General features: G+C 39.9%; 1 protein-coding gene across 2 annotated transcripts in view; it reads right to left on the bottom strand.

Annotated features, from left to right (window-relative positions):
* Positions 1-2,066: 2,066 nt before the first annotated feature.
* Positions 2,067-23,524, bottom strand: part of ADCY1 (adenylate cyclase 1) — a gene marked incomplete at its 5' end in the record, with an annotated part of 584,954 nt that continues 563,496 nt past the window's right edge. For both annotated transcript variants that reach the window (XM_082257737.1, XM_082257738.1), the window contains 4 exons: positions 2,067-3,473; positions 4,948-5,072; positions 15,298-15,412; positions 23,219-23,317. In XM_082257737.1, coding sequence (XP_082113863.1) covers positions 3,138-3,473; positions 4,948-5,072; positions 15,298-15,412; positions 23,219-23,317 — 675 coding nt within the window. In that variant the 3' untranslated portion in view covers positions 2,067-3,137. The remainder of the gene's footprint in view (positions 3,474-4,947; positions 5,073-15,297; positions 15,413-23,218; positions 23,318-23,524) is intronic.

Below are 23,524 nucleotides of genomic sequence, written 5' to 3'. Positions count from 1 at the left end.
CATTCTGCTTGTTTTGTGGACTATTAGAATGAACGTTAACATACTTTTCTTTACAACATTTATGAAAATGAATAAAATGTCATAATGATAAATCTATTATTTTGTACTAGATCATTTTCTTGTATCCATTTGGCAACTAGAGGCCAGAACAAGCCTGTTCCCGTTTGGTGAACAGATTTTGCCAGATTACATACCTGAACTTTCTGCTGATGCAGACAGAAGTCTGTCATTTAGCCGTGGCATTATTGACACTCAATAACAGATTTCTGCCAGCTTGTTTTAAATTGTAAACAAGCCAACAAAGACCCTGGGTGATGTTATTGATCGAATAAGGTCATGAGCATATTTGGTCAATTACATTATCCAGGTTCCCAGGCACTGTTGTTTACATCCCAGCAGCATTAGGGAACTGTCATTTGGGATGGGAGAAGCGGCAGGAACACATTTTGAGTGATGCTTGATGTACATGCTTGATGGACAATGCTTGATGGACAACATGATTGACAATGGATTTATATTGTGGGAATTTTTTTGGGGGGACAACTATTTTAATAAAGGACTTTTGGCATGGTGCCTGTTTTTTTTTTACCAGTTTCATTTTTTGTCAATGAATAACAAGCGGGGTAGATATCTGAGGACCTGCTTATTCTAAGTGGATTGCAAACTAATATTACCCCCGATTCAGACCCTCCACATCCACTTAAGGTATTGAATGTGTGGATGGGGCCCTTGTCCTCCTCAGCATGGGGTCAAGGTGCCTTACAATGTGGGAAGGCTTAGCCACCACCCTTGCAAAATACCACTCAATGTAGACTCAATGTAGTATTAACTTTATGATAGCTATACTTTAATTGACAATATGAATTTTATACAAATAAAATGTTTATCTGTGAATTATTTTGTGTTTGCTGCAAGTTGAACCTTTTAAATTATTAGTAGTTTAAAGATTGATACATTTGCCAGGTACCTCATAGTCCTATGGAATGTATTAACAAATTATCAAGTTCCATAAATTACATGTTAAAACTATGTGTTTTATAAGATATACATTTAGGATAAAAATCATTTTAGTATAATTGTCACCAAATAATGACAATATACTTTATAAACTCTCAAATTATCATACTCCACGTGTTTGTGCTATTTTCTAATCAAAAAATACTTAAATACTTATTTATATAAAGGCTGCCATGGAATTTCACATATATGGATTTAATTGCCAGCAAAATTACACTGGATATCATAGCAAAATTGTTTTATGTCTTTGGAAGCTCAGCAGTTGAAAGACAGCAAAAAGAAATACACACCCAAATTAGCCCTAGTGTGTATGTATGACTGTGGTTTGAACTATAGACTATAATATCCTCTGTAAAGCATTATATTCTCAATATAAAAACATGTAAAATAAAAAACACCCACAAAATATATATTTAGAGAAAATGAGAAAGGCAGATGCAGAGAAAAGCTTGTAGTTAGCATCCTTTTGCCAATATATTGCTGGTTGGCACCTTCTAAACTCTAATAGTTGTTTTTGCATGTTTATGTTTAGATGTGCCTGTTCTTAAATTTTAATTTTAACATTTTCAGTAACCAACCCAAATACTTTCACAATAGATGTGCTTCAGTAAGTACAGCATTGACAGAAATACCAGCTTTCTACAAATAACCATTCCTAAAAATTATTACAAATTAAGTTGCACTTGTCATCTCCATAAAGTAAACATTTTCTGGACTACTGATATCTAGCATAGCAATTCATCAGGAATAATTTTTGTGCAATCTCTGACTACTGCTAGACATAAACTGTCTTAGAGTGACCTGGCTCATAATAATTGGCTCTATGCACTTACTTTCCTCTCCCTTGATTTTGAAAATCATGCTCCTATTCACCAGGTTACATCCATATTTCTTTGAAACCACACCCTTTTACAGCAAGCCGCACCCCTTCTGAGGTATGATAATCAGTCCATCCCATGCAATTAGAGACACTTGGGGGTGTCAATTGTTATAAATATATTCAGTCTACAAAAATACTATTGTGTTTTAGTAAGAGGTACTCATCATCATAGTTGAGTTGCAAAAAACACACTTTACATATATGCAAAACAAATAATAATTAATAACTACTTCTGGTTTATTAAGACGAGGATGACCTAACTGGAATTTCTTTGCAAGCAAAATAATGCTGCAAATCCTAGGGTCATCGTGAGCTATGTACTACAAATATGGAACTATGTGCAAAGTAAAAGATGTCAATCACAATTTTTGTATTTTTTGTACTATGAGTCACACTTAAACATGGGTTACACTGAATAACCTTCAAAAACATTCCCAAAATTGTGCAGGTACCAGTGCTCAGTTGTAATATTTATAAATAACCTAAATTATAACAATACATAGTGTAGGTTTTTTCAGTTATCTGTATAACCCCTGAGTCCAGTCTTTTGTTTTCCTCATTTGCTGCTGTAGATTTACAATAATATACTTCATGCAAAGATACAGATTACATGCAAAAAGCATGAACTGATATATCTCTGAAATTGGTCCGTATCTTAACAATACCTCACAACTTCACCCAATGTGTGCAAAAGTATCCAGTATTAAACATTTAAAGTGATCTAACTTTCAAATATTAGCACCTTCAAAAATTTTAACTCCTATCAAATCAAAATATGGAAGTCCTAGGAGAGTTGTACCAAAATGTAGCTACAAAAGCTGTGGATGCTTAAACATAAAGAGTACATTCAAGAAGGGAAGTTACTTATCCCATAAGACTGAATGTATCTATCACTAAAACTTACATGTTTGCTGTATTCTTTTGATAATATTTAAAATAAATAAAATTAATGCATCCCAATATATACCTCAAATTGTTATTTTCAACAGACACACTCATTCCTATTATGCAATCTTTGAATTTGGTTTCTCAAATCCCTTTAGAATTTGGAACATGACGACTTGTTCCCTGAACACCTAACACAATTGTTAGCCCTTGATTTTTCCATTCTTACAGTTCCCATAGTTCTCTTTGGTTGGATAAATTATCCTTGGTTTTGTGACTTCTCTTTATCCCTTATTTTCTTATTACAAGAACAGGCATTCAGCTCACTGTGGATGGCGCAAACAAGATTTTTTTTTCATGCCTCTTCAACTGCAGGCACAGAAGGAAGATAATGAAGAGTCTGATTTGCATGAGATGTTGTAGCTTGAAGTGTACCCACAGTTGGGCTAGAAAGACTTGCTGTAGATGACGCAGATGGACAACTTACGCCCAACTTTGTTTGAATGTTTGATCTACCATAAGGGTACATTTTGCGTTCTAAGTTTAGAGATCGAGTTTGTGCATTTGATCCATCAATTTTTCCCTCAAGGAAATACGTTAACATCTCCCCTTTGCCTTTAACACTGACTTTACCTCGGCAAACAAATTCATAATTGCATCTGTTTAATATTCGATGGACATCTTCAGTTACCTGAAAAAAAAAGTTACTTTTTAGTTTTCAAATATAAAATAAATGGACAAATTAGATAGATGTGTATTAAAGCTTAGTGATTATTACTTTTGTTACATTTCCTCAGTTTAAGAGATTATTTATTGTTTATTTTTTTTGTATTTTCTTTAAAGTACAGTAAAAAAGAAGTGAAGCCCATTTTAGAACAGTACATTGCCAAGCAAGAGCCCAAGTACTGTATGTGTGTATGTGTGTGCGTGCAATGTTCATCAATGTTTTCCCCCAAGTTTTACAAAACTTTCACCCAATATTTACACATTTTTCCCATTGAATCGAACATGAAATTGTAAAAACTGTGTAATTCTTGGATGAAACCATTAACAATAGACCCCATAGTATGTACTGTTATACACTGTATATATGTGTATATATCACACACACACACAACACACACACACATACAAACATACTGGGGCCCCGGGTTGCCTCTTTATTTTTGTACTATGGGCTGAATTTCTCTTTACGATTGGGTTGATTTACTCTAGATCTGAGGGGAACATGCAAGGAAAAAAACAGCATTTTTGCTTGCACATGACTGGATGATAGAAATCAGCAGAACTTTTCTCATTTCAGAGCTTCCCCTCAGATCTAGCACAACTGTACTTGCAGTGCACAGTATATTTGCCTTTAAAAAAATCAACCTCTATGTATTTTAAAAACTATGTTGATTAGTGCAAGCAAAAATGTGTAAGCAAAAACCTACATTGAACTATAGAAAGGATGGGAAGCTTAGCCCTCCTATCTTACACTCTACCCCGAAAAGGGCATCCCTCCCCCCTTTCCCCACACAGACCTGAACTTAATACATGCAGCTTAACAGTATGCCCTATTATAATTATGTCCATGTTCTGGCCTTCAATTCTCAACATGGCATTGTAATGTAGCTAGGTGCCCCATTCTATATAAAAAAATAAAAAATGGTTTGCACCAGCTCTCTTCTCTTTATCCTCATTAAAACTTGTTTTGTAATATAGTTAGAAAATATATATTTTGATCTACTGTTTTAACATGCACTGAAAGTACTGTAACTTGTGCTTATGTATTTTTATGTGCTTATGTATTTTTTTTTTAATAACCTGGTCTGTTTGAAACGCTTACATTTGTAGAAAATTTACTTTTTTTTTTAAATCTTTGCTGTATGATGAAGTAAAAAAGCTAAATCAATCATAGATGATACCAAAAGAGGTTCTTTGCTATTGTGCATAACAGGTCAAACATTTAAAAACCACGAGCATAAAACACTTGTTTTAACGCTCATTACATATAGTATACAATTCATCGAATAAATGAAGTAATTCATAATTAAACTAGATGATACATTTCAGTTATTTTTGTGGAAACCATTACTAATGTAACTGTGGTATATTGGCATAACATGCAATAGAATGTAACAGGTAAATAGTCAGAGCAAAAAAAAAATAAAATAAAAACTTACCTGGATTTTTCCCTGCACCCCAGTACTATCCATTCTACTGGCAACATTAACTGTGTTGCCCCAGATGTCATACTGAGGGCGTCGGGCACCAATAACTCCTGCAACAACAGGTCCTACATTTATTCCTGAAAAAATATAGAACAAGAGTTACTCTTTGTGCAATTGTCTTTCCATATAACCTCAAAGAGAATGCCCATTCCTAGAGGGCAAAGAATTAATACTATCAAGCTGCAGTGTACTGAACCAGTGAGCTCCTCCTCCTGACTGTACCTACACCTGCAGCCCTCACACCAGAAGCATTATACCTGTCAGCAGATGAGTGTTACTTCAGTACTAGACACTGTCACCCGGTTACATAGTTAGGTTGAAAAAAGACACAAGTCTATCTAGTTCAATCAATAGAAAAAAATAATAGAATAAAAAAAAATCTACACATACAGAATTCCATACTCACAGTTGATCTACAAAAAGACAAATAACCCCTATAAAACATGGTCCAATTTTCTCCATTGGGGCAAAAATAAATCCCTTCTTCATCTTCCAGGCAATCATATATTCCCCGAATCAACAATCTCTGGTATTATTGCTTATAAATGTTATAATGACCTAAAAGTGAATAACTTTATACCAAGTTCACTATATGGACCATTTTTGTATTTATAAAGGATGATCATATCACCTCGTCTCAAAAGAGATACATTCAGGTCAAGTAATCTTCTAATCTATGCTCATAGTTGAGGTCCTCCATGCCTCCTATCAGTTTGGCTATCCTTCTCTGCACTTTCTTATTTTTCAAATTTTTCTTTATTTCCCAATATTTTTTTTTATTGTGCCCAAATCTGAACTGCATATTCCAGATGAGGTCTTACACATGATTTGTACATGGGGCAAAATGATCTCTCACCCTCTCTCTCTCTCTCTTTGGAGTCTATACCTCTTTTAAAACAAGAATATATTTTTCTAGCTTGAGAGAATGTAACTTTACATTGCATGCCAATAGTAAGTCTATGATCTACGACTACCTTGATCCTTCTTGACCTTTGACACTCCCAGCTGTACTCCTCTTAGATGGTAGGAGGCATGCATGTATTTAGCCCCAGGTGTATAACTTTACATGTATCAACAATACATCTCTTTTGCTACTTAGTTGCCCAATTAAACAGCACATTAAGGTCTGCTTGTAAGTTAGAGACATCCTGTAAGAACGTTATTCCACAACATAGCTTGGTGTCATCTGCAAAAACTGAAACGGTATTTTGAATCCCAAACCCTTATTGGGGTATACCATTATTAACCTTAGACCATTCAGAGTATGAATCACTAATCACCACTCTCTGAATATAGTCCTCTAACCAGTTTTATATCCATTTACAAACTGAATAGACTTAACCACCTGCATACTAGGCACTTTACCCCCTTCCTGTCCAGGCCACTTATCAGCTTTCAGCGCTGTCACACTTTGAATGGCAATTGCGTGGTCATGCAATCCTACTTCACATAAGTAGTGGTAGTTAATCACCACCATGTTTTTTTCTTTATTTTTTGCTAAATAAACGAAAGAAGCCAGAAAATGAAGAAAAAAAATGTCATAGTTTGTTAAAAAATTTTGCAAACAGGTAATGTCTCTCCTTCACTGACGTGCGCTGATGAGGCTGCACTGATAGACTGCACTGATAAGCTTCACTGATGGGCACTGATGAGGCAGCACTGGTGGGCACTGATGAGGAGGTGATGATGAGGCTGCACTGATAGGCCGCACAAATGGGCACTGATAGGTGGCACTGGTGGGCACTGTTGGGACTGCACTGATAATCAGGACACTGATTATCAGTGTACATGTCCCTTTCACACAAACTGGTTATCGGCTCTCCTGTTCTCACACTGTCAGCATGAAGAAAGGAATGTTGATCACCGGGTGTACTTATATCATGATTAGCTGTCATTGGATACCGCTGATCACGTGGTAAAGGGTCGCTGTGATTGGCCTTTCACCCCGATCTTTGATCAGCTGTGTCCTACGGACACAGCGATCACAGAGTGCGCTGCAGTGGGCATGCGGCAGGCGTGATCACAGGATGACATCATATGATGCCTTCCCATAACTGGACTACAACTCTGTAGTCATCATTCAGCTATAGCGTGATAAGGAAGTGATAAACCATTCACACATGTGTGGGAAACTGTGTCAACCTCTTTTAAAAGTCATATTATACCTTATCCATAGTTCTACTTTGTCTAAGTTTTTGCTTAGACAAAAAAAGAGATCAGATTAGTTTGGGAATCCAAAATGTCTATTGTTAAAATATTGTTTTCTCACAAAAGCTCTTCTGTTTGGTCTTTTGTCAAACTCTCAAGTATCTTCCCTACTATAGAAGTTAAATTAAGCGGCCTGTAGTTGCTTGGTATAGACTTGGCTCCCTTTTAAGACACCATCTTGGCCTTGCACCCATCTAGTGGTACTGAACCAGTAATTAAATGTCTCTAAAAATTAGAAATAAAATAAAGGGAGCTCCACTTTTTGGGGACCTATGGGTGTAAAGCTTTGTGGTCTTGGTGCTTTATTCACCTTTATTTTATCTAAATGTTTCTGGACCATATCCAGAGTCATTGGGGTTCTTTTGGGGCTATGTCAATATTATCCTCTTTATATAGACTTGAGCTTCCACATTTTCCTTTATACACACAGAGCTGAAAAAGGTATTAATCACTTCAATACAGTGCACTTTCACCCCCTTCCTGCCCAGGCCAATTTTCAGTTTTCAGCGACACTTTGAATGACAATTGCGCGATAATGCTACACTGTACCCATATGAAATTTTTATAATTTTTTTTTCACACAGATAGAGCTTTCTTTTGGTGGTATTTTTTATCACCGCTGGGTTTTTTATTTCTTACAAAGAAAAAAGGCACAACATTTTGAAAAAAAAAATAAGTTTTTCTTATTTTCTGAGTAAATTTTGAAAATAAATGATTTTTCTCCTTCACTGATGTGAGCTGATGAGGCGGCACTGATGGGCACTGATAGGCTGCACTGATGAGGTGGCACTTATGGGCACTGATGAGGTGGCACTTATGGGTAGCACTGATGAGCACTGATAGGTGGCACTAATGAGCACTGACAGGCGGCACTGATGGGCACTGAGAGCTGATCAGCAGGTCATCCTCATAGGGGAGACAAAGACAGGTAATCAGGACACTGATCATCAGTGCCCTGATTACAGAAAATGTAACTAAAGTGCCAATTAGTGCCCACCATCAGTGCCCATAGTGCTGCCAGTCAGTGCCCATCAGTGCTTATATGAGCACTGGTCACATGGATAAAGAGTCCTGTCATTGACTCTTTACCACGATCGGGGTCAAGCCGTGTCCTAGCAACACTTCATGGCCACGATCGCCGCTCTGCGCGCCTCCGGGGGCGCACGAGAGTGGCTGTTCTGGTGTGCTGTCATATGACGGCATCCCTGAACAATGTATTCCCCACTTCCACCATCATTTGAAGTAGGAGGTGGTTAAATAAAGTTGTGTTCTCTGTGTGCCCAGTCACCAACTCTAAATTTTCTTGTAAAGAGTGTACATACTCAGACCTGACCTTTTTACTATTAATATATTTGCTGAATTTTTGGGTTTTGTTAACTTATGGACAACACGAATCAACTCCTTTGATACTGCAAGTTTGCTTAGTGTATGTAAACCCTGCTTGAAAATGACGTATGTTAGCCTAATAGCTATGGGCTTGGATTATTATCTCCAATGTTTGCTGTGTGGTTTCTGATAAAGGGTAACTGATAATACCAGTGAAGTTGGTAGTTGCTGTGTATGTTGTCTATCTCTTTGTCTCAAGCCAAGCTTTGCATACACATGCAAAACAAAAACAATTTTTTTTTAAAGATTTAAGGGACAGCCACATATGTTGCATAGCTGCCACCATTAGGACAAAAAAGCAATCCTAGTACACACTATTAAAGCCTAATACACACTTTTCGTTTTTTTTCCATTGAACCCAGCGGAATGAACAGAAAAAAAACAGAAGAGCTAAGGAGGAGACGCTGTACTAACAATGTTTGTACAGCGAACTCCCCACTGAGCTATTGAGTTCTGACGGGGGGTTGCCCCCCCCGACCAGGAAACGCCGGTCAGGGCTCTCAGCCATTGGCTGAGAGCACTCATCAGATGCCAATTGGCAGACACTTTTCGGTCATGCCCCTTCTGCCGGCTTCTGTTGGACCGGCTGCCATACAGACAGGCCAAATTTCGGCCAGTTTCTATTGAACCGGTTGATGTTGCCCCCACATTCGGCCGTATGTACACCCCTTAACTCTACTAAAGGTAATTAAAAAAGCACATTAAAAGGCACAAGTCAGTGGATGGCTGCAAGAACAATTCCAAGTCACTGGATATCAATTAGTGCACAGTTAAATCAATTTTTAAGACAGAGAAGAGTATGGCACAGTTTTAAATAAACAAAAGACAGGCCATCCTCCAAAAATGAGTATTCATGCAAGAGGGAGGCCATCAAGAAGCCTATGGCAACTCTTTGGGAGTAAAAACATTCAAAATTTGCCCTACCATGAATTCACTGTGAATGTCAATATTTGAACTGTGGCCAACAGGCCAGTTTTGGTACTTATCACAAACTGTTAAATATTTGTTTTTTTTGCAGCTGAGTAAAAACCCAAGAAAGGCAGGAAATTCTGCACAGCAAAGGCAGGTATTTTAAGTTTCCTGTTTCCAGCTAAACTTCGGGCAGAAAAGTTGTCATTGAAATATATTCCTTAATAGGAAATAAACCCACTTTGTGTGCATCGTATGCCTTTGCAATTCCAGATATTACCTTGTACAAGTAGTTGGGACAACACTGGGCTGCACACAGTATGTACACAAAGCAGAGCTGTGGAAGCAACTCAGCAAGTCCAGTTTCTCCCCTCAGAAAACTACAGGTGAGGCAAATACAAGACCAATCACTCCACACAATATATAAAGAGAATGATATTCAACACACCGAGTTCAGGTTGCCACATTGTGAAGCAAAGCATCATGACCATGTGACTTCTCTCCCTCTGGCTGATATGTAAATTTGGAGGTGGTTGGTTAGGGGCAGAGCTGTGGAAGGAACTCAGCAAGTCCAATTTTTACATTCTGCCCTCAGAAAACTACAGATGAGGCAAATAAAAGACCAATCACTCCACACAATATATAAAGAGAGTGAGATTCGACACACCAAGTTCAGGTTGCCACATTGTGAAGCCAAGCATCACGACCATGTGACTTCTCTCCCACTGGCTGGTTTGTAAATTTGGAGGTGGTTGGTTAGGGGCAGTAAAAGCGTGGATCAGCTACCTGCTTTTACCACCCCTCTCCTGTAAGTGTTAACTAATGCCACCTGCAGCTGTAGCATGTACAAAACACCACTTTGAAGATGTGTTTGAACTTTGACATTAAAGCGTATATCAACATACTAAAAAAAAAATCATAAAATGGGATTTTTGACTTACCGTAAAATCCATTTCTCCGATGTTCATTGACGGGCACAGTTCCTGATCTTCTTAACCATTGGGTTATACTGCCCCCTACAGGTGTAGGACACTAGGCAGAAAAAAAGACTGAATACGCCTATGGACAGTCCCAGGAGGTATACTTCCCCTCTCTGCTATAGGTACTCAGTTTTGTTACAAGCCGTGTCAGAAGGATTACAACTCCACAGAGGGGTGGGTGCTGTGTCCATCAATGAACATCGGATACATTTTTGTGAGTGCCTGTGTTTATCCCAAGCAAATTTAAGTAATTCACCAACAGTTACTTAGTTAACTACCCTTACTTAAAGTCAGTTGCTAGCCCAACTACTTTTTTGGTAAAATAATATTTCTAAGGTTTGTTTTGAACTTCACTCAGTCTAGTTTGAGTTCTATGTTGACTGAGGCACCACAGTACTTTTGTGATATAGGGGTTCTTCTAGGGCTGTTCGCTGTTTTCACTGTTTTGCATTCTCAGCTGATCAGAATGTTAAAAACATGATTTTTGTTGTTTTATATTTTGCTTTTTAAAAGGCAATGCAACTTTGCTGTGTGATTGTCAGACCCATTCCAGTGATACAAAGTAGTGATAGACTGATTATCGGCAAGGCCGATATATCGGTAGCCGACATGCACGGTTTCGGCCCAGGAACTTGCCGATATTTTTGTGACATCATTATGCCTTCTTAGGCCGCCTCCCTCGCCTTGGACAGCCTCGGATGGAGTCGGGAATAGTCTCGCGGGAGTGTATCACAGCCATACACCCACCGACAGCAGCGCGGTGCCGGCCACCCACATCCACAGGCCCTGTACCAGCCAGCCAGCAACAGGCACTGTACCAGCGAGCTAGCCAGCCACCCACAGGCCCTGTACCAGCCAGCCAGCCACCGACAGGCCCTGTACCTGCCAGCCACAGGCACTGTACCAGCCAGCCACCCACAGGCCATGTACCAGCCAGCCACCCACAGCCCCTGTGCCAGTCAGTCACCCATCACAGGGTGCCAGCCAGCCACCCACCACAGGGTGCCAGCCAGCCACCCACCACAGGGTGCCAGACAGCCAGCCACCCCCTGACAGGGTGCCAGACAGCCAGCCACCCACAGGCCCTGTTCCAGCCAGCTGCCCACAGGCCCTGTACCAGTTAGCCACCCACAGGCCCTGTACCAGCCAGCCACCCACATCCCATGTGCCAGCCAGCCACCCACCACAGGGTGCCGGCCAGCCAGCCACCCACCCACCCACCACAGGGTGCCAGCCAGCCTGCCACCCACCACAGGGTGCCAGACAGACAGCCATCCACCACAGGGTGCCAGACAGCCAGCCAGCCAGCCACGCACCACAGGGTGCCAGCCAGCCATCCACCACAGGGTGCCAGCAAGCCAGCCACCCACCACAGGGTGCCAGACAGACAGCCATCCACCACAGGGTGCCAGCCAGCCACACACTACAGGGTGCCAGCCAGCCATCCACCACAGGGTGCCAGCAAGCCAGCCACCCACCACAGGGTGCCAGACAGCCACCCACCCACCACAGGGTTCCAGACAGCCAGCCACCCACCACAGGGTGCCAGCAAGCCAGGCATTAAACATTGAACAAAAATTAACATGTTCAGTACATGATTTGTGTCAAAAATTGTCTTAATTATTCAAAATTTTAAATGAACAAAATATCGGCCCATATCGGCCGATACCGATACGTTTTGACCAAAATATCGGTATCTGCCCTAAAAAAAAACCATATCGGTCTATCCCTAATATAAAGTAATGTGGTCCTTAGAAAATCAGAAAAAAATAGCTTGGAGTGATCATGTTTTGCTTTCACAAAGGCCACTTACAGATCCCTGTTCTAAATGCAGTCATTACAGTCTAATATCCCTACCATAGTCATAGATACACAAATTAGGATCAGTTTGAATGTAAGCTGATTAACCTAAAGTAACTTTTTGGAGTGCTGAAAGATGTCAGAGCACCAGGAGGAAGCCTATGCAATAACAGGAAAAACACTGACATATTGTTTCTGTTTCTTTAATTTGCTAATCTGGTCCCTATCTCTCCCCATCCAATACTTAGCATTTGGCATGCCTAGAGAAATCAGGCATGTGGAAATGCAATTAGCTCTTTACACAAACAAATATCTGGAAAACTATGTGAAAGAAAAATATCACATATCTGTATTTTTTGGTAAAGGCCATTGGGTCGCCACCTTTAGCATCTTTAGGGAGGCTAAGTATCTGCAGGTTGTTCAACCATTTCCTGTCATCATCTTCTACACAATCTCTCAACTGTTTAACTTTGGCATTTGACAATTTGAGGTATGGGCATTATCACATCAGTCTGATCACTGATGTGGTTTTCCTCCACCATGGTCTACTAAGCTTTAACTGTAGATTGTGTGAGGAAATCCAATAGTATCCAGTATTTTGCAAACATAAGACTGTTTTTTACACTTGGCTTGCAACTGTGTAATTTTACATAATTTTTCAGTAACCCTCAGTAGGATTGTAAAGTTATAAGGTTTATGTGTGGGGATGATCCTAAATCCTTTACCATCATCAGTTAGAAGGAGATAGTCTAATGAGAAAGGTATGTGCTGACCAGGCATAAGTGAAACTGTCCCATTGAAAGCTAAATTTACAAGTTAGGGGTTTTAGGTAGTTAGGCTGTTTTTAAGACTTTTAATAACCCTATTGGGTTTCATTTGCTGTTAGTGAAGGTGTTTTAGACAATAGATTTGAAATGGGTAAACAAATATCACTCTGAAAAAAAATAAAGAAACTGTATATTGTAAGCGTTTGGTGTATTTCAAAGTTATTTAATATTTTTGACATAAAACAGTAAAATACACCCATATACACTTGTACAATGTACTGTCTCTTGAAATCTTTTTTAAACTTGCCATCGCATGGCCATTGTCTTTAGCAACAAGCAGTGTCTGGAAATATCCAAATGATAATTTCAGTGTATACAGTATAATGATCAAGATTTTTTAAAGTTATTTTTAAAACTGGAGGACAAAGTTCAAGAAAAATTTGGCTACATTTTGTGGTGAATCTTCAAAACAAAATTTTACATTGTTTGGTAAGCACCCAGGTTTACTTTAACCACTTGCCGACTGCCGCACGACTATTTACGTCGGCAGTCAGCCCCTCACAGGCAGAGCAACGTAGGGCTACGTCACTAGCCTGTAAGTAAGGGTTTTGGGAGCGAGCGAGCGCCGCCAGATGCGCGCTCCCGCTCAGTCACGGACCCCCCCGTCCGTGACAGCGGGAGAAAGGCAGGCGGCTAGTGTAAACAAAGCCGCCTGTCAGTTCTCCCTGTGTATGAATGGTGATCAAACGGTTTTACTATGTAGGACCGTTGATCACTGTTCTTACACAGCAAGCCACAGCCAATCACAGTTAGAAACACGCCCCTAGGACACACTTAACCCCTCCCTCTCCAATACAGTTAACTCCTTCACTGCCAGTGTCATTTTTACAGTAACAGTGCATATGTATAGCACTGATTACTGTAGTAATGTCACTGGTAACCCCAAAAGTGTAAAAAAATGTCAGTCAAGGGTCCGATCTGTCCGCCCCAATGTCGCAGTCCCGCAAAAAAAATCGCAGATCGCCGCCATTACGCGTTAAAAAAAAAACAACAAAAATTACAAAAATCTTTCCCTTTGTTAGTAAACGCAATAACTTTTGTGCAAACCAATCAAAATAAGCGTTTTGCGATTTTTTTTAACAAACATATGGTAAAAAAAAATTGGCCTAAAATGTTAAAAAATTTAGATTTTTACATTTTTTTGAGTGAATTTCATATAAAAAAAAATGTGAAAAATATTGTTATATTTGCAAAATTGACGCTCTTTTTTTGTTTATAGCGCATGATCAAAAAATCACATAGGTGATCAAATGCCACCAAAAGAAAGCTCTGTTTGTGGGAAAAAAGGACGCCAAATTCGTTTAGGTACAGCGTCGCACGACCGCGCAATTGTCCGTTAAAGTCACGAAGTGCCGAATCGCAAAATAGGCCCTGGTCAGGAAGGGGGTAAAATCTTCCGGGGCTTAAGTGGTTAAAGTAGAACTGCACGATTTAATTGTTAAAAAAATCATGATATCGATTCAATGATCTTAATAAGTTTTCATGATTTATACAGTGCAGAGCTGTTCTCTGCTAACTCACCGCTGTAAGAAAAAAAAAAAAGAGCCTCCTGCAAATTTTTATCAACATTGCTCAATGCTGGGAGATAACTATAAACAAAGTATCATTTGGTTCTTTTAGATCAAAGGGATGAACTTCAGTCTGTAAATAAGGTGTAAATGAGGGCAGTTTAACCACTTAAATACTAAGCCTTTTTTTTACACTTAATGCTTTCAAGGTAAAATTAGTATTTTTTGCTACAAAATTACAAAATTACTTAGAACTCCTAAACATTATATAAATATATATATATATATATATATATATATATATATATATATATATATTACATTTTTTTTTTAGCAGAGACCCTAGAGAATAAAATGGCGGCCATTGCAATATTTTATGTCACACTGTATTTGCTCAGCAGTCTTTAAAATGCAATTTTTTGGGAAAAATACACTTTAATTAATTAAAAAAAAACAGTAAAGTTACCCCAATTTTTTTGTATAATGTGAAACTAGATGTTACGCCGAGAATAGTGAGAGAATCGTGATTTTTATTCTAAGCAAAAAAAATTTGATTTTTATTTTATCCAGAATCGTGCAGCTCTTCTTTAAAGCTATCTCATAGTAGTTTGTGTCGGACTATTTCTGAAATAATTTACTGTAAACTGTCACTGATATTTTATGTGTTTAATGCAGCCTACTTACCCACTCTGAGAACAAAATCATTGTAAGACTGATAGTTGATTTCATCAATAACATCAAACATTTCAATTGAAAAATCTGCTAATGTGCTTAGGTGAGCATAAATTGATTTTTTTGCCTGTGAACAAAGAACAAAACATGTATTAGTTCAACATAACTCACATTGTAGATACCACATTTTGTTTTCTTTGTTGGTACATGCACATTTGAACATATCTTGAAATAATTATGAGTGCAGCCTACGTAATATACAGGTGCCTTAGTGTTACTGTGATAGATCAATTTGGCACAATCCCATTTAGAAAAAAAAAAAAAAAAAATATATATATATATATATATATATATATATATATATATATTAGAGATAGACCGATTATCAGCAAGGCTGATATATCGGGGGCCGATATGCACTTTCCCCGATATATCGGTATCGGCCCCGGAACTGGCCGATATTGCCGATATTTTTGTGCCGTAATTTTGCCTTCTTAGGCCGCCTCCCTCCCTGCACAGCGTTGTCTGGAGTCGGAACTAGTCTTGCGGGAGTGTATCACAGCCATACACCCACCCACAGCAGCCCGGTGCCAGCCAGCCACCCACAGCCCCTGTGCCAGCCAGCCACCCACAACAGGGTGCCAGACAGCCAGCCACCCACAGACAGGGTGCCAGACAGCCAGCCGGCCACAGGCCCTGTACCAGCCAGCTACAGGCACTGTACCAGCCAGCCACCACAGGTCCTGTACCAGCCAGCCACCCACAGCCCCTGTGCCAGCCACCCACCCACCACAGGGTGCCAGCCACCTGCCACAGGGTGCCAGCCACCCACCACAGGGTGCCAGACAGCCAGCCACCCACCACAGGGTGCCAGCAAGCCAGCTATTAAGCATTAACCTCCCTGGCGGTATGATTATGTCTGGAATTACATACCAAAAGCGGTACAATTCTTTTCATGGAAATTTGGCGTTATGTATTATAGGCCTACAATTCTTAGTAATTACTGACTTAAACCTGACCAAAACAAGACTCTAGTAGACATCCCAGATGTGATAAATTTGAAACACAAACGCATGAATTATAATCGAATCAATAATATTATTTTATTATTTAATATATAATATATATAATAAAATTATATTATTGATTAGATTATAATTCATGCATTATATATTATATATAGATATGTGTGTGTGTGTGTGTGTGTGTATATATATATATATATATATATATATATATATATATATATATATATATATATATATATATATATATATATGTATATATGTGTGTATATATATATATATATATATGCATGTATATATATATATACATATATATGCATGTGTATATATATATATATATATATATATATATATATATATATATATATATGCATATATATATATATATATAATATAATATAAAGTGTGTTTTGTGTAACTTTTTTTTTTTTTTTTTTTTAATTTCCCTCCCTAGTTCCGCTCCCATGCAGCATTGCTGCTGCAGGGAACGGAACTAGGAAGTGATCGTACCGACGGAGGGACGGAGGAGCGGCGGGACTCTCGGCTGGCGGTCGCAGCAATGAGAGATCATCGCTGGATCGCCAGGATAAGGTAAGAGAAGCTCCGCTGCGCTCTCTGCAATCCACCCCGAGCGTGACTCGGGGTTACCGCTCCTGCAATGAAAAATCAACCCCGAGTCACGCTCGGGATTACCGCTAAGGCGGTTAAACAAAAATTAATATGTTCAGTACCAGATTTGTGTAAAAAATTGTCTTTCTTTTTCAAAACTTTAAATGTACAAAATATCGACCCATTTTGGCCGATACCGATATGCAATGGCCAAAATATCGGTATCAGTATCGGCCCTGAAAAAAACATATCGGTTTATCCCTAATAAATATATATATATACTGTATATACACACTATATTGTCAAAAGTATTTGGACTACTGCCTTTACACACACATGAACTTTAATGAAATCCCAGACTTTGTCTGAAAGGTTCAATGTTGAGTTGACCCACTTTTTGAAGCTATAACAGCTTCAACTCTTCTGGGAAGGCTTTCCAAAAGGTTTAGGAGTGTGTCTATGGGAATGTTTGACAATTCTTCCAGAAGTGCATTTGTGAGGTTAGGCACTGATGTTGGATGAGAAGGTCTGGCTCACAGTCTCCGCTCAAATTCATCCCAAAGGTGCTCTATCGGGTTGAGGTCAGGACTTTGTGTAGGCCAGTCAAGTTACTCAACCACAAACTCATTCATCCATGCCTTTATTGACCTTGCTTTGTGCACTGGTGTGCAGTTGTTTTGGAACATAGTTCCCACAATGTTGGGAGCATAAAATTGTCCAAAATATCTTGGTATGCTGTCACCTTAAGAGTTTCCTTCACTGGAACTAATGGTCCAAGCCCAACCCCTTAAAGCGGAGTTCCGGGCACAAAAACAATATTTTTTTTTGTGCCCCAACGCTAGGTATGCCTCACCTGAAAAGGAATTGGATAGTTTTTTTTTTTTTTTTGTTTACTTACCTTGCAATTGAAGATCGAAGATACTCACCTCAGAGTACTTCCTCCCTCGGAGCTGCGGCTCACCCCGTCACTTCCTGCCTCGCTATGATTCCTGGGAGCTGAACGTCACAGCTCCCAGGAATCAATGCGACGGCACCGGCCCCGCTCGTCATTTCCGGGCGACGCCACATTCCCCTGCTAAACAGCTTCTGGGCATGCCCAGAAGCTGTGGAGGAATGCGGCGCCGCGCCGGAAGTGACGAGAGGGGCCGGTGCGGCGCATTCTGGGACAAGAAGACACGGAAGAAGACACAGAAGAGGACCGCGCCGGCTTCAGCTGCCCACAAGAGAGATGGAAACGCTGTGGAAGAAATTTTATAAGAAAGTATTTCTTCTAAAAGGTAAGCGCGAACCGGGACAGATCAGAGGCTAGCCATTGTGGAATGTGCTAGCCCTGACTGTCCCGGGGGTATGTTTATTAAAAAATGACATCTGTGCCCGGAACTCCGCTTTAAAAAGAACCCCACACCATAATCCTGCCTCCACCAAATGATTTGGACCAGAGCAAAAGCAAGGTCCATAAAGACATAGATGAGTGAGTTTGGGGTGGAGGAACTTGACTGGCCTGCACAGAGTCCTGACCTCAACCCGATAGAACACCTTTTGGATGAATTAAAATGGAGACTGTGAGTCAGGCCTTCTTGTCCAACTGTAGTGCCTGACCTCATAAATGCACTTCTGGAAGAATGGTCAAACATTCCCATAGACACACTCCTAAACCTTGTGGACAGCTTTCCCAGAAGAGTTAAAGCTGTTTTAGTTGCAAAGGGTGGGCCAACTTAATATTGAACCCTACGGACTAGGATTGGAATGCCGTTAAATGTGCGTGTAAAGGCAGGCATTCCAATACTTTTGACAATATGGTGTATATACAGTATCTCACAAAAGTGAGTACACCCCTCAAATTTTTGTGAGTATAACCTTAATGTAAAATGTCCAAACTGAGCCCAATTAGCCATTTTCCTCCCCCGGTGTCATGTGACTCGTTAGTGTTAAAGGGTCTCAGGTATGAATGGGGAGTAGGTGTTTTAAACTTGGTGTTATCGCTCTCACTCTCTCATACTGCTCACTGGAAGTTCAACATGGCACCTCATGGCAAAGAACTCTCTGAAATCTGGATCTGAAAAAAATAACTTTTGCTCTACCTAAAGATGGCCTAGGCTATAAGAAGATTGCCAAAACCCTAAGACTGAGCTGCAGCACTGTGGCCAAGACCATACAATGGTTTACCAGGACAGGTTCCACTCAGAACAGGCCTCACCATGGTCAGCCAAGGAAGTTGAGTACATGTGCTCAGCGTCATATCCTGAGGTTGTCTTTGGGAAAAAAACATATTAGTGCTGCCAGCGTTGCTGCAAAGGTTGAAGTGGTGGGGGGTCAGCCTGTCAGTGCTCAGAACCTACGCCGCACACTGCATCAAATTGGTCTGCATGGCTGTCGTCCCAGAAGGAAGCCTCTTCTAAAGGTGATGCGCCGGAAAGCCAGCAAACAGTTTGCTGAAGAAAAGCAGACTAAGGACATGGATTACTGGAACCATGTCCTGTGATCTGATAAGACCAAGATAAACTTATTTGGTTCAGATGATGTCAAGCGTGGTGGCAACCAGGTGAGGAGTATAAAGACAAGTGTGCCTACAGTCAAGCATGGTGGTGGGAGTGTCATGGTCTGGGTCTGCATGAGTGCTGCCGGCACTGGGGAGCTACAGTTCATTGAGGGAACCATGAATGCCAACATGTACTGTGACATACTAAAGCAGAGCTTGGCAGACTGGGCTGCAGGGCAGTATTCCAACATAATAATGACCCCAAACACACCTCCAAGTCACTGGCTTGCTAAAAAGCTGAGGGTAAAGGGGATGGACTGGCCAAGCATGTCTCCAGACCTAAACCCTATTGAGCATCTGTGAGGCATCTTCAAATGGAAGGTGGAAGAGCGCAAGGTCTCTAACATCCACCAGCCCAGTGATGTCACCATGGAGGAGTGGAAGAGAACTCCAGTGGCAACCTGTGAAGCTCTGGTGAACTCAATGCCCAGGAGGGTTAAGGCTGTGATGGAAAATAATGGTGGCCACACAAAATATTGATACTTTGGGCCAAATTTGGACATTTTCACTTAGGGGTGTACTCACTTTTGTTGCCAGCAGTTTAGACATTAATGGCTGTGTGTTGAGTTATTTTGAGGGAGCAGCAAATTTACACTGTTATACAAGCTGTACACTCACTACTTTACATTGTAGCAAAGTATAATTTCTTTAGTGGTGTCACATGAAAAGATATAATAAAATATGTACAAAAATGTGAGAGGTGTACTCACTTTTGTGAGATACTGTACATTACTATAATAATACATATAAATCACCTTTTGTTAGTTTTTTACATCTGGAAATACATTTAACACTCCCTTACCCCCAGACTGGCAATGCTGCTGTCTGCTGCACTTCCTGTGCTCATTCCTCTACAGTAGAGTTGTGCCTCACTGAGGCTGGCCATACACAGAGTGAATTTCTTTCTTAATCAAGCAAATTTCTTTCCTGCAAACGAAATTTGCTTGATTATCCTTTCAACACAGACAGTGTTGATGCTGGAATCCCTCCTGCATCCCTCCTGGGGGGGCAGGGGAAGCCGTCCCCGCTGGGAGAAGACAGTGATTATCGCTGGTGGCTATAGCAGCCACTAGCGATAATCACACAAGAATCAGAAAGGCTGGTTGTAAATAAGTTGATTGATTGATCAACTTCTTACATTCAGCGTGTCCATTTATGGTTCGAATCTCAATGGTTCCTGCTGAGCCGGCTGAGATTGGAACTCTGTGTGGCTGGCCTAAAAGAGGAGATATGTTACTGGCCAAATCACTAAGTGAAAACAAAGGGAAAAAGCCAAAGAAAACGGATGCAGCCACCACATCTAATGTAAGCTGCAAAATAATAAATTTTTGGTTTGAATTTAATACCGTTTGAAAGTTGTTATGCTGTTTTCAAGTGCTGTAGATCAGCTTGCTGTTTAACAGGTAAAGATAAAGGGAAATTATTGTTTCATATAAACTTTATTACATTATTTATTATTGTTAGGACTAAAACAATAACATAATCATTTGAATGCCTAATAATTTTATAGTCTTCCATTCTGCAGATGTCTCGCCAACTTTTTATATATGAATCACTGCATGACACTGACCTATGCTGAAATAAGACCCTTGTTTCAAGAACTCATTGGGGTTGATTAAGTAAGGTAGCAGACACAGTACACTTTGAAAAATGTATGTTCAAGTCGCAAATAAAAGTTCACTTGGCTTAGTGAATAAGGCAAAGCTGTGTTCCCTTTCGATCACCCAATTACATGCCATCAAAAATCCTGTTTTGGCCTTTTTCTTTTATTAATCAATGTGACTGTAGCCTCACATTTTTTGACTAAGCTAAATGAACACTCCAAACCATACAGACAAGCAGCACCAGTCTTACAAAATACCTGCCTGTTTAAAAAAAATACTCTTTAATACAAATACCATACTTTTCTGTCACTGTGAAGCTTGGGCAAATACCTCCAATGTTTACATTCCTTCATCTTGGCTAATTTCCAGGACATGGGCTAACACTTTTTGCTGGTTATCAATATTTTTTTTGCAATTAATATGGATTTGGATTAATTAACAACATGATTTTTTTATATGACTTTTGTGGGACTTCATTTTTTTTTTCAATAAACTTGTTAAAAGTGTCAGTGTGCTTATTCACTGCTTGATTTTTCCTGTATTATGCCTGTCAGCGGCTGGACTTAAACTTGGGACCTCTGCTGTGTAAGGCAATAGTCCTTCTTGCTGAGCTACCTGAGATACTGGATCCATTAGACAACCCTGCATTGTGCCTTAACTTCTGCTGAACCTTGAACTCTTTGCTCCTCCCATGAACTTCCTAATTTAAGCCATGTCTCTGCATTTGCTGTTTGCCAGATTGTTGTGCTCTCTTCCACCAGTATCTCACTCTCGTCTTCCCTGCTGCCATCCATATTTTGCTACCACTCATTTTTGACACTTGGCTTGTTCCTCAACTATGCTTCTGCCTGATCCCAAGGTGCAACTACTCATTAGTGACCTTTTGCTTGTTTACTGACTACGCTTCTATTTGATCCTTACCTGCGTATCCGCTACTGGACACCAGCATGTTCACCTCCTGGTGAGGTGATCGTGTGGACAACAACCTGGTACTAACACGCAGCAAAATCCATCTCTACCATCAGGAACTCTAGTGAACACTAGTTAGTACTTAGACTCTGTACCTCAAGTAATGTCATCTGCCAAGGTGACTGCCTGTATACTTACTCTGCTGGTCAGTGGTAGTCGCACAACTGCTATAGCAACTGGTCTTTGAGCCTGACCCCTGATTGTGACAATGCCCATCTTATGCATTAACATTTGGAGAGGGAGCGATATCTAGGGACCTCCCTATTGTTAAAAGAGGCATTCTGATTGTAATAAGCCCCCCTGCTCACAGACCGCCACAACCCCCATTCCAAGATTGTGGGTACCCCCTCAAAGTTGAAGGCATATAGCCTGGTATAGTTCAGGAGGGGGAGCACACATTCTTCTCCCCACCTTCCTGGCCTGCTAGGCTGCATGCCCATATATGGATTTTGGGGGGGACTTCATGCTTTGTTTGTTGTTTTTTGTGTGGACTTGTTGTGTGTTGTCCTTTATGAAACTAATATATTGTAATCAGTGCTGATCACTAAGATTTGTCCTGAAGCTACCAACATACTTCAGAGGCAAGTGATTATGCTGACACAATCCTAATGTCCTCAGGTCAGAGCTCTTTCTAAAGCCTGGTGCACATGTACCCAAAATGGGCTGGTTCAGCAGGCACTAGGAACATTTTGGTATGTGTGTACCGCTTTCTGTTCAACAGAAGCTAGTCTAATGGCCAGGTTATGTTAAACGGTTATGTTGGAGAACCAGCATTTAATCAGCGCTTGCAGCCAATGGCTGGGTAACAAGTATATCATATTCACTCCTGTAAGCAGATCGATCTGTTATGCCACATATATAGAAGATCATGGCATATACTTTGAGTGAATCTGTCTACATACAACATTCTGCTTCTAAGTTTCTGATAGATCATATCACGATAAACCATGGTTTGGAGTGACAGAGAAGGAGGGTTTTAAACCTGTCAGAACTTCAGCTGCTGGTATACTGGCAAGTGACAGTTTAGATGTGGAAAACCACTGATACGCCAATGTTGGCTCTCAGTGACATCACTCAAAACATTAATTTACTTATTTAATTTTAATTAATTTAATGAAACAGATAGAATGTATAGAAACGAGTATGCAAAGTGCACTAAACTATACATTTTAAAAATATTCTATTACCTTTGTTCCTGTTGTTGGAACCAGTCCTACAGCTCCCATGTATGTACTTCCAATTGTCTTGATTTTTTCAATGTCTCTGTAGCATTCTTTTTCCATGAGCTGTAACAAAGTAAACCTAATAAATCGTATACTGCCATCATATTTTTATCATAAAAGTGATGGATTACAGTAAAAGTACAATTATGTAGAGTCATAAAAATATACTATTCTCTTTTTTACATATTAAAAAAAAAAAAAAAACAGTTTTTGGACAATGTCAAGACATAGTTTTGTTTATATGCAGTATGTCTGTAGCATAAGCAATTT

This window comes from Pelophylax lessonae (assembly GCF_965119305.1).
Source record: "Pelophylax lessonae genome assembly, chromosome: 5".
NCBI lineage: Eukaryota > Metazoa > Chordata > Amphibia > Anura > Ranidae > Pelophylax > Pelophylax lessonae.
This window is presented reverse-complemented; position numbering and strand designations above follow the sequence as displayed.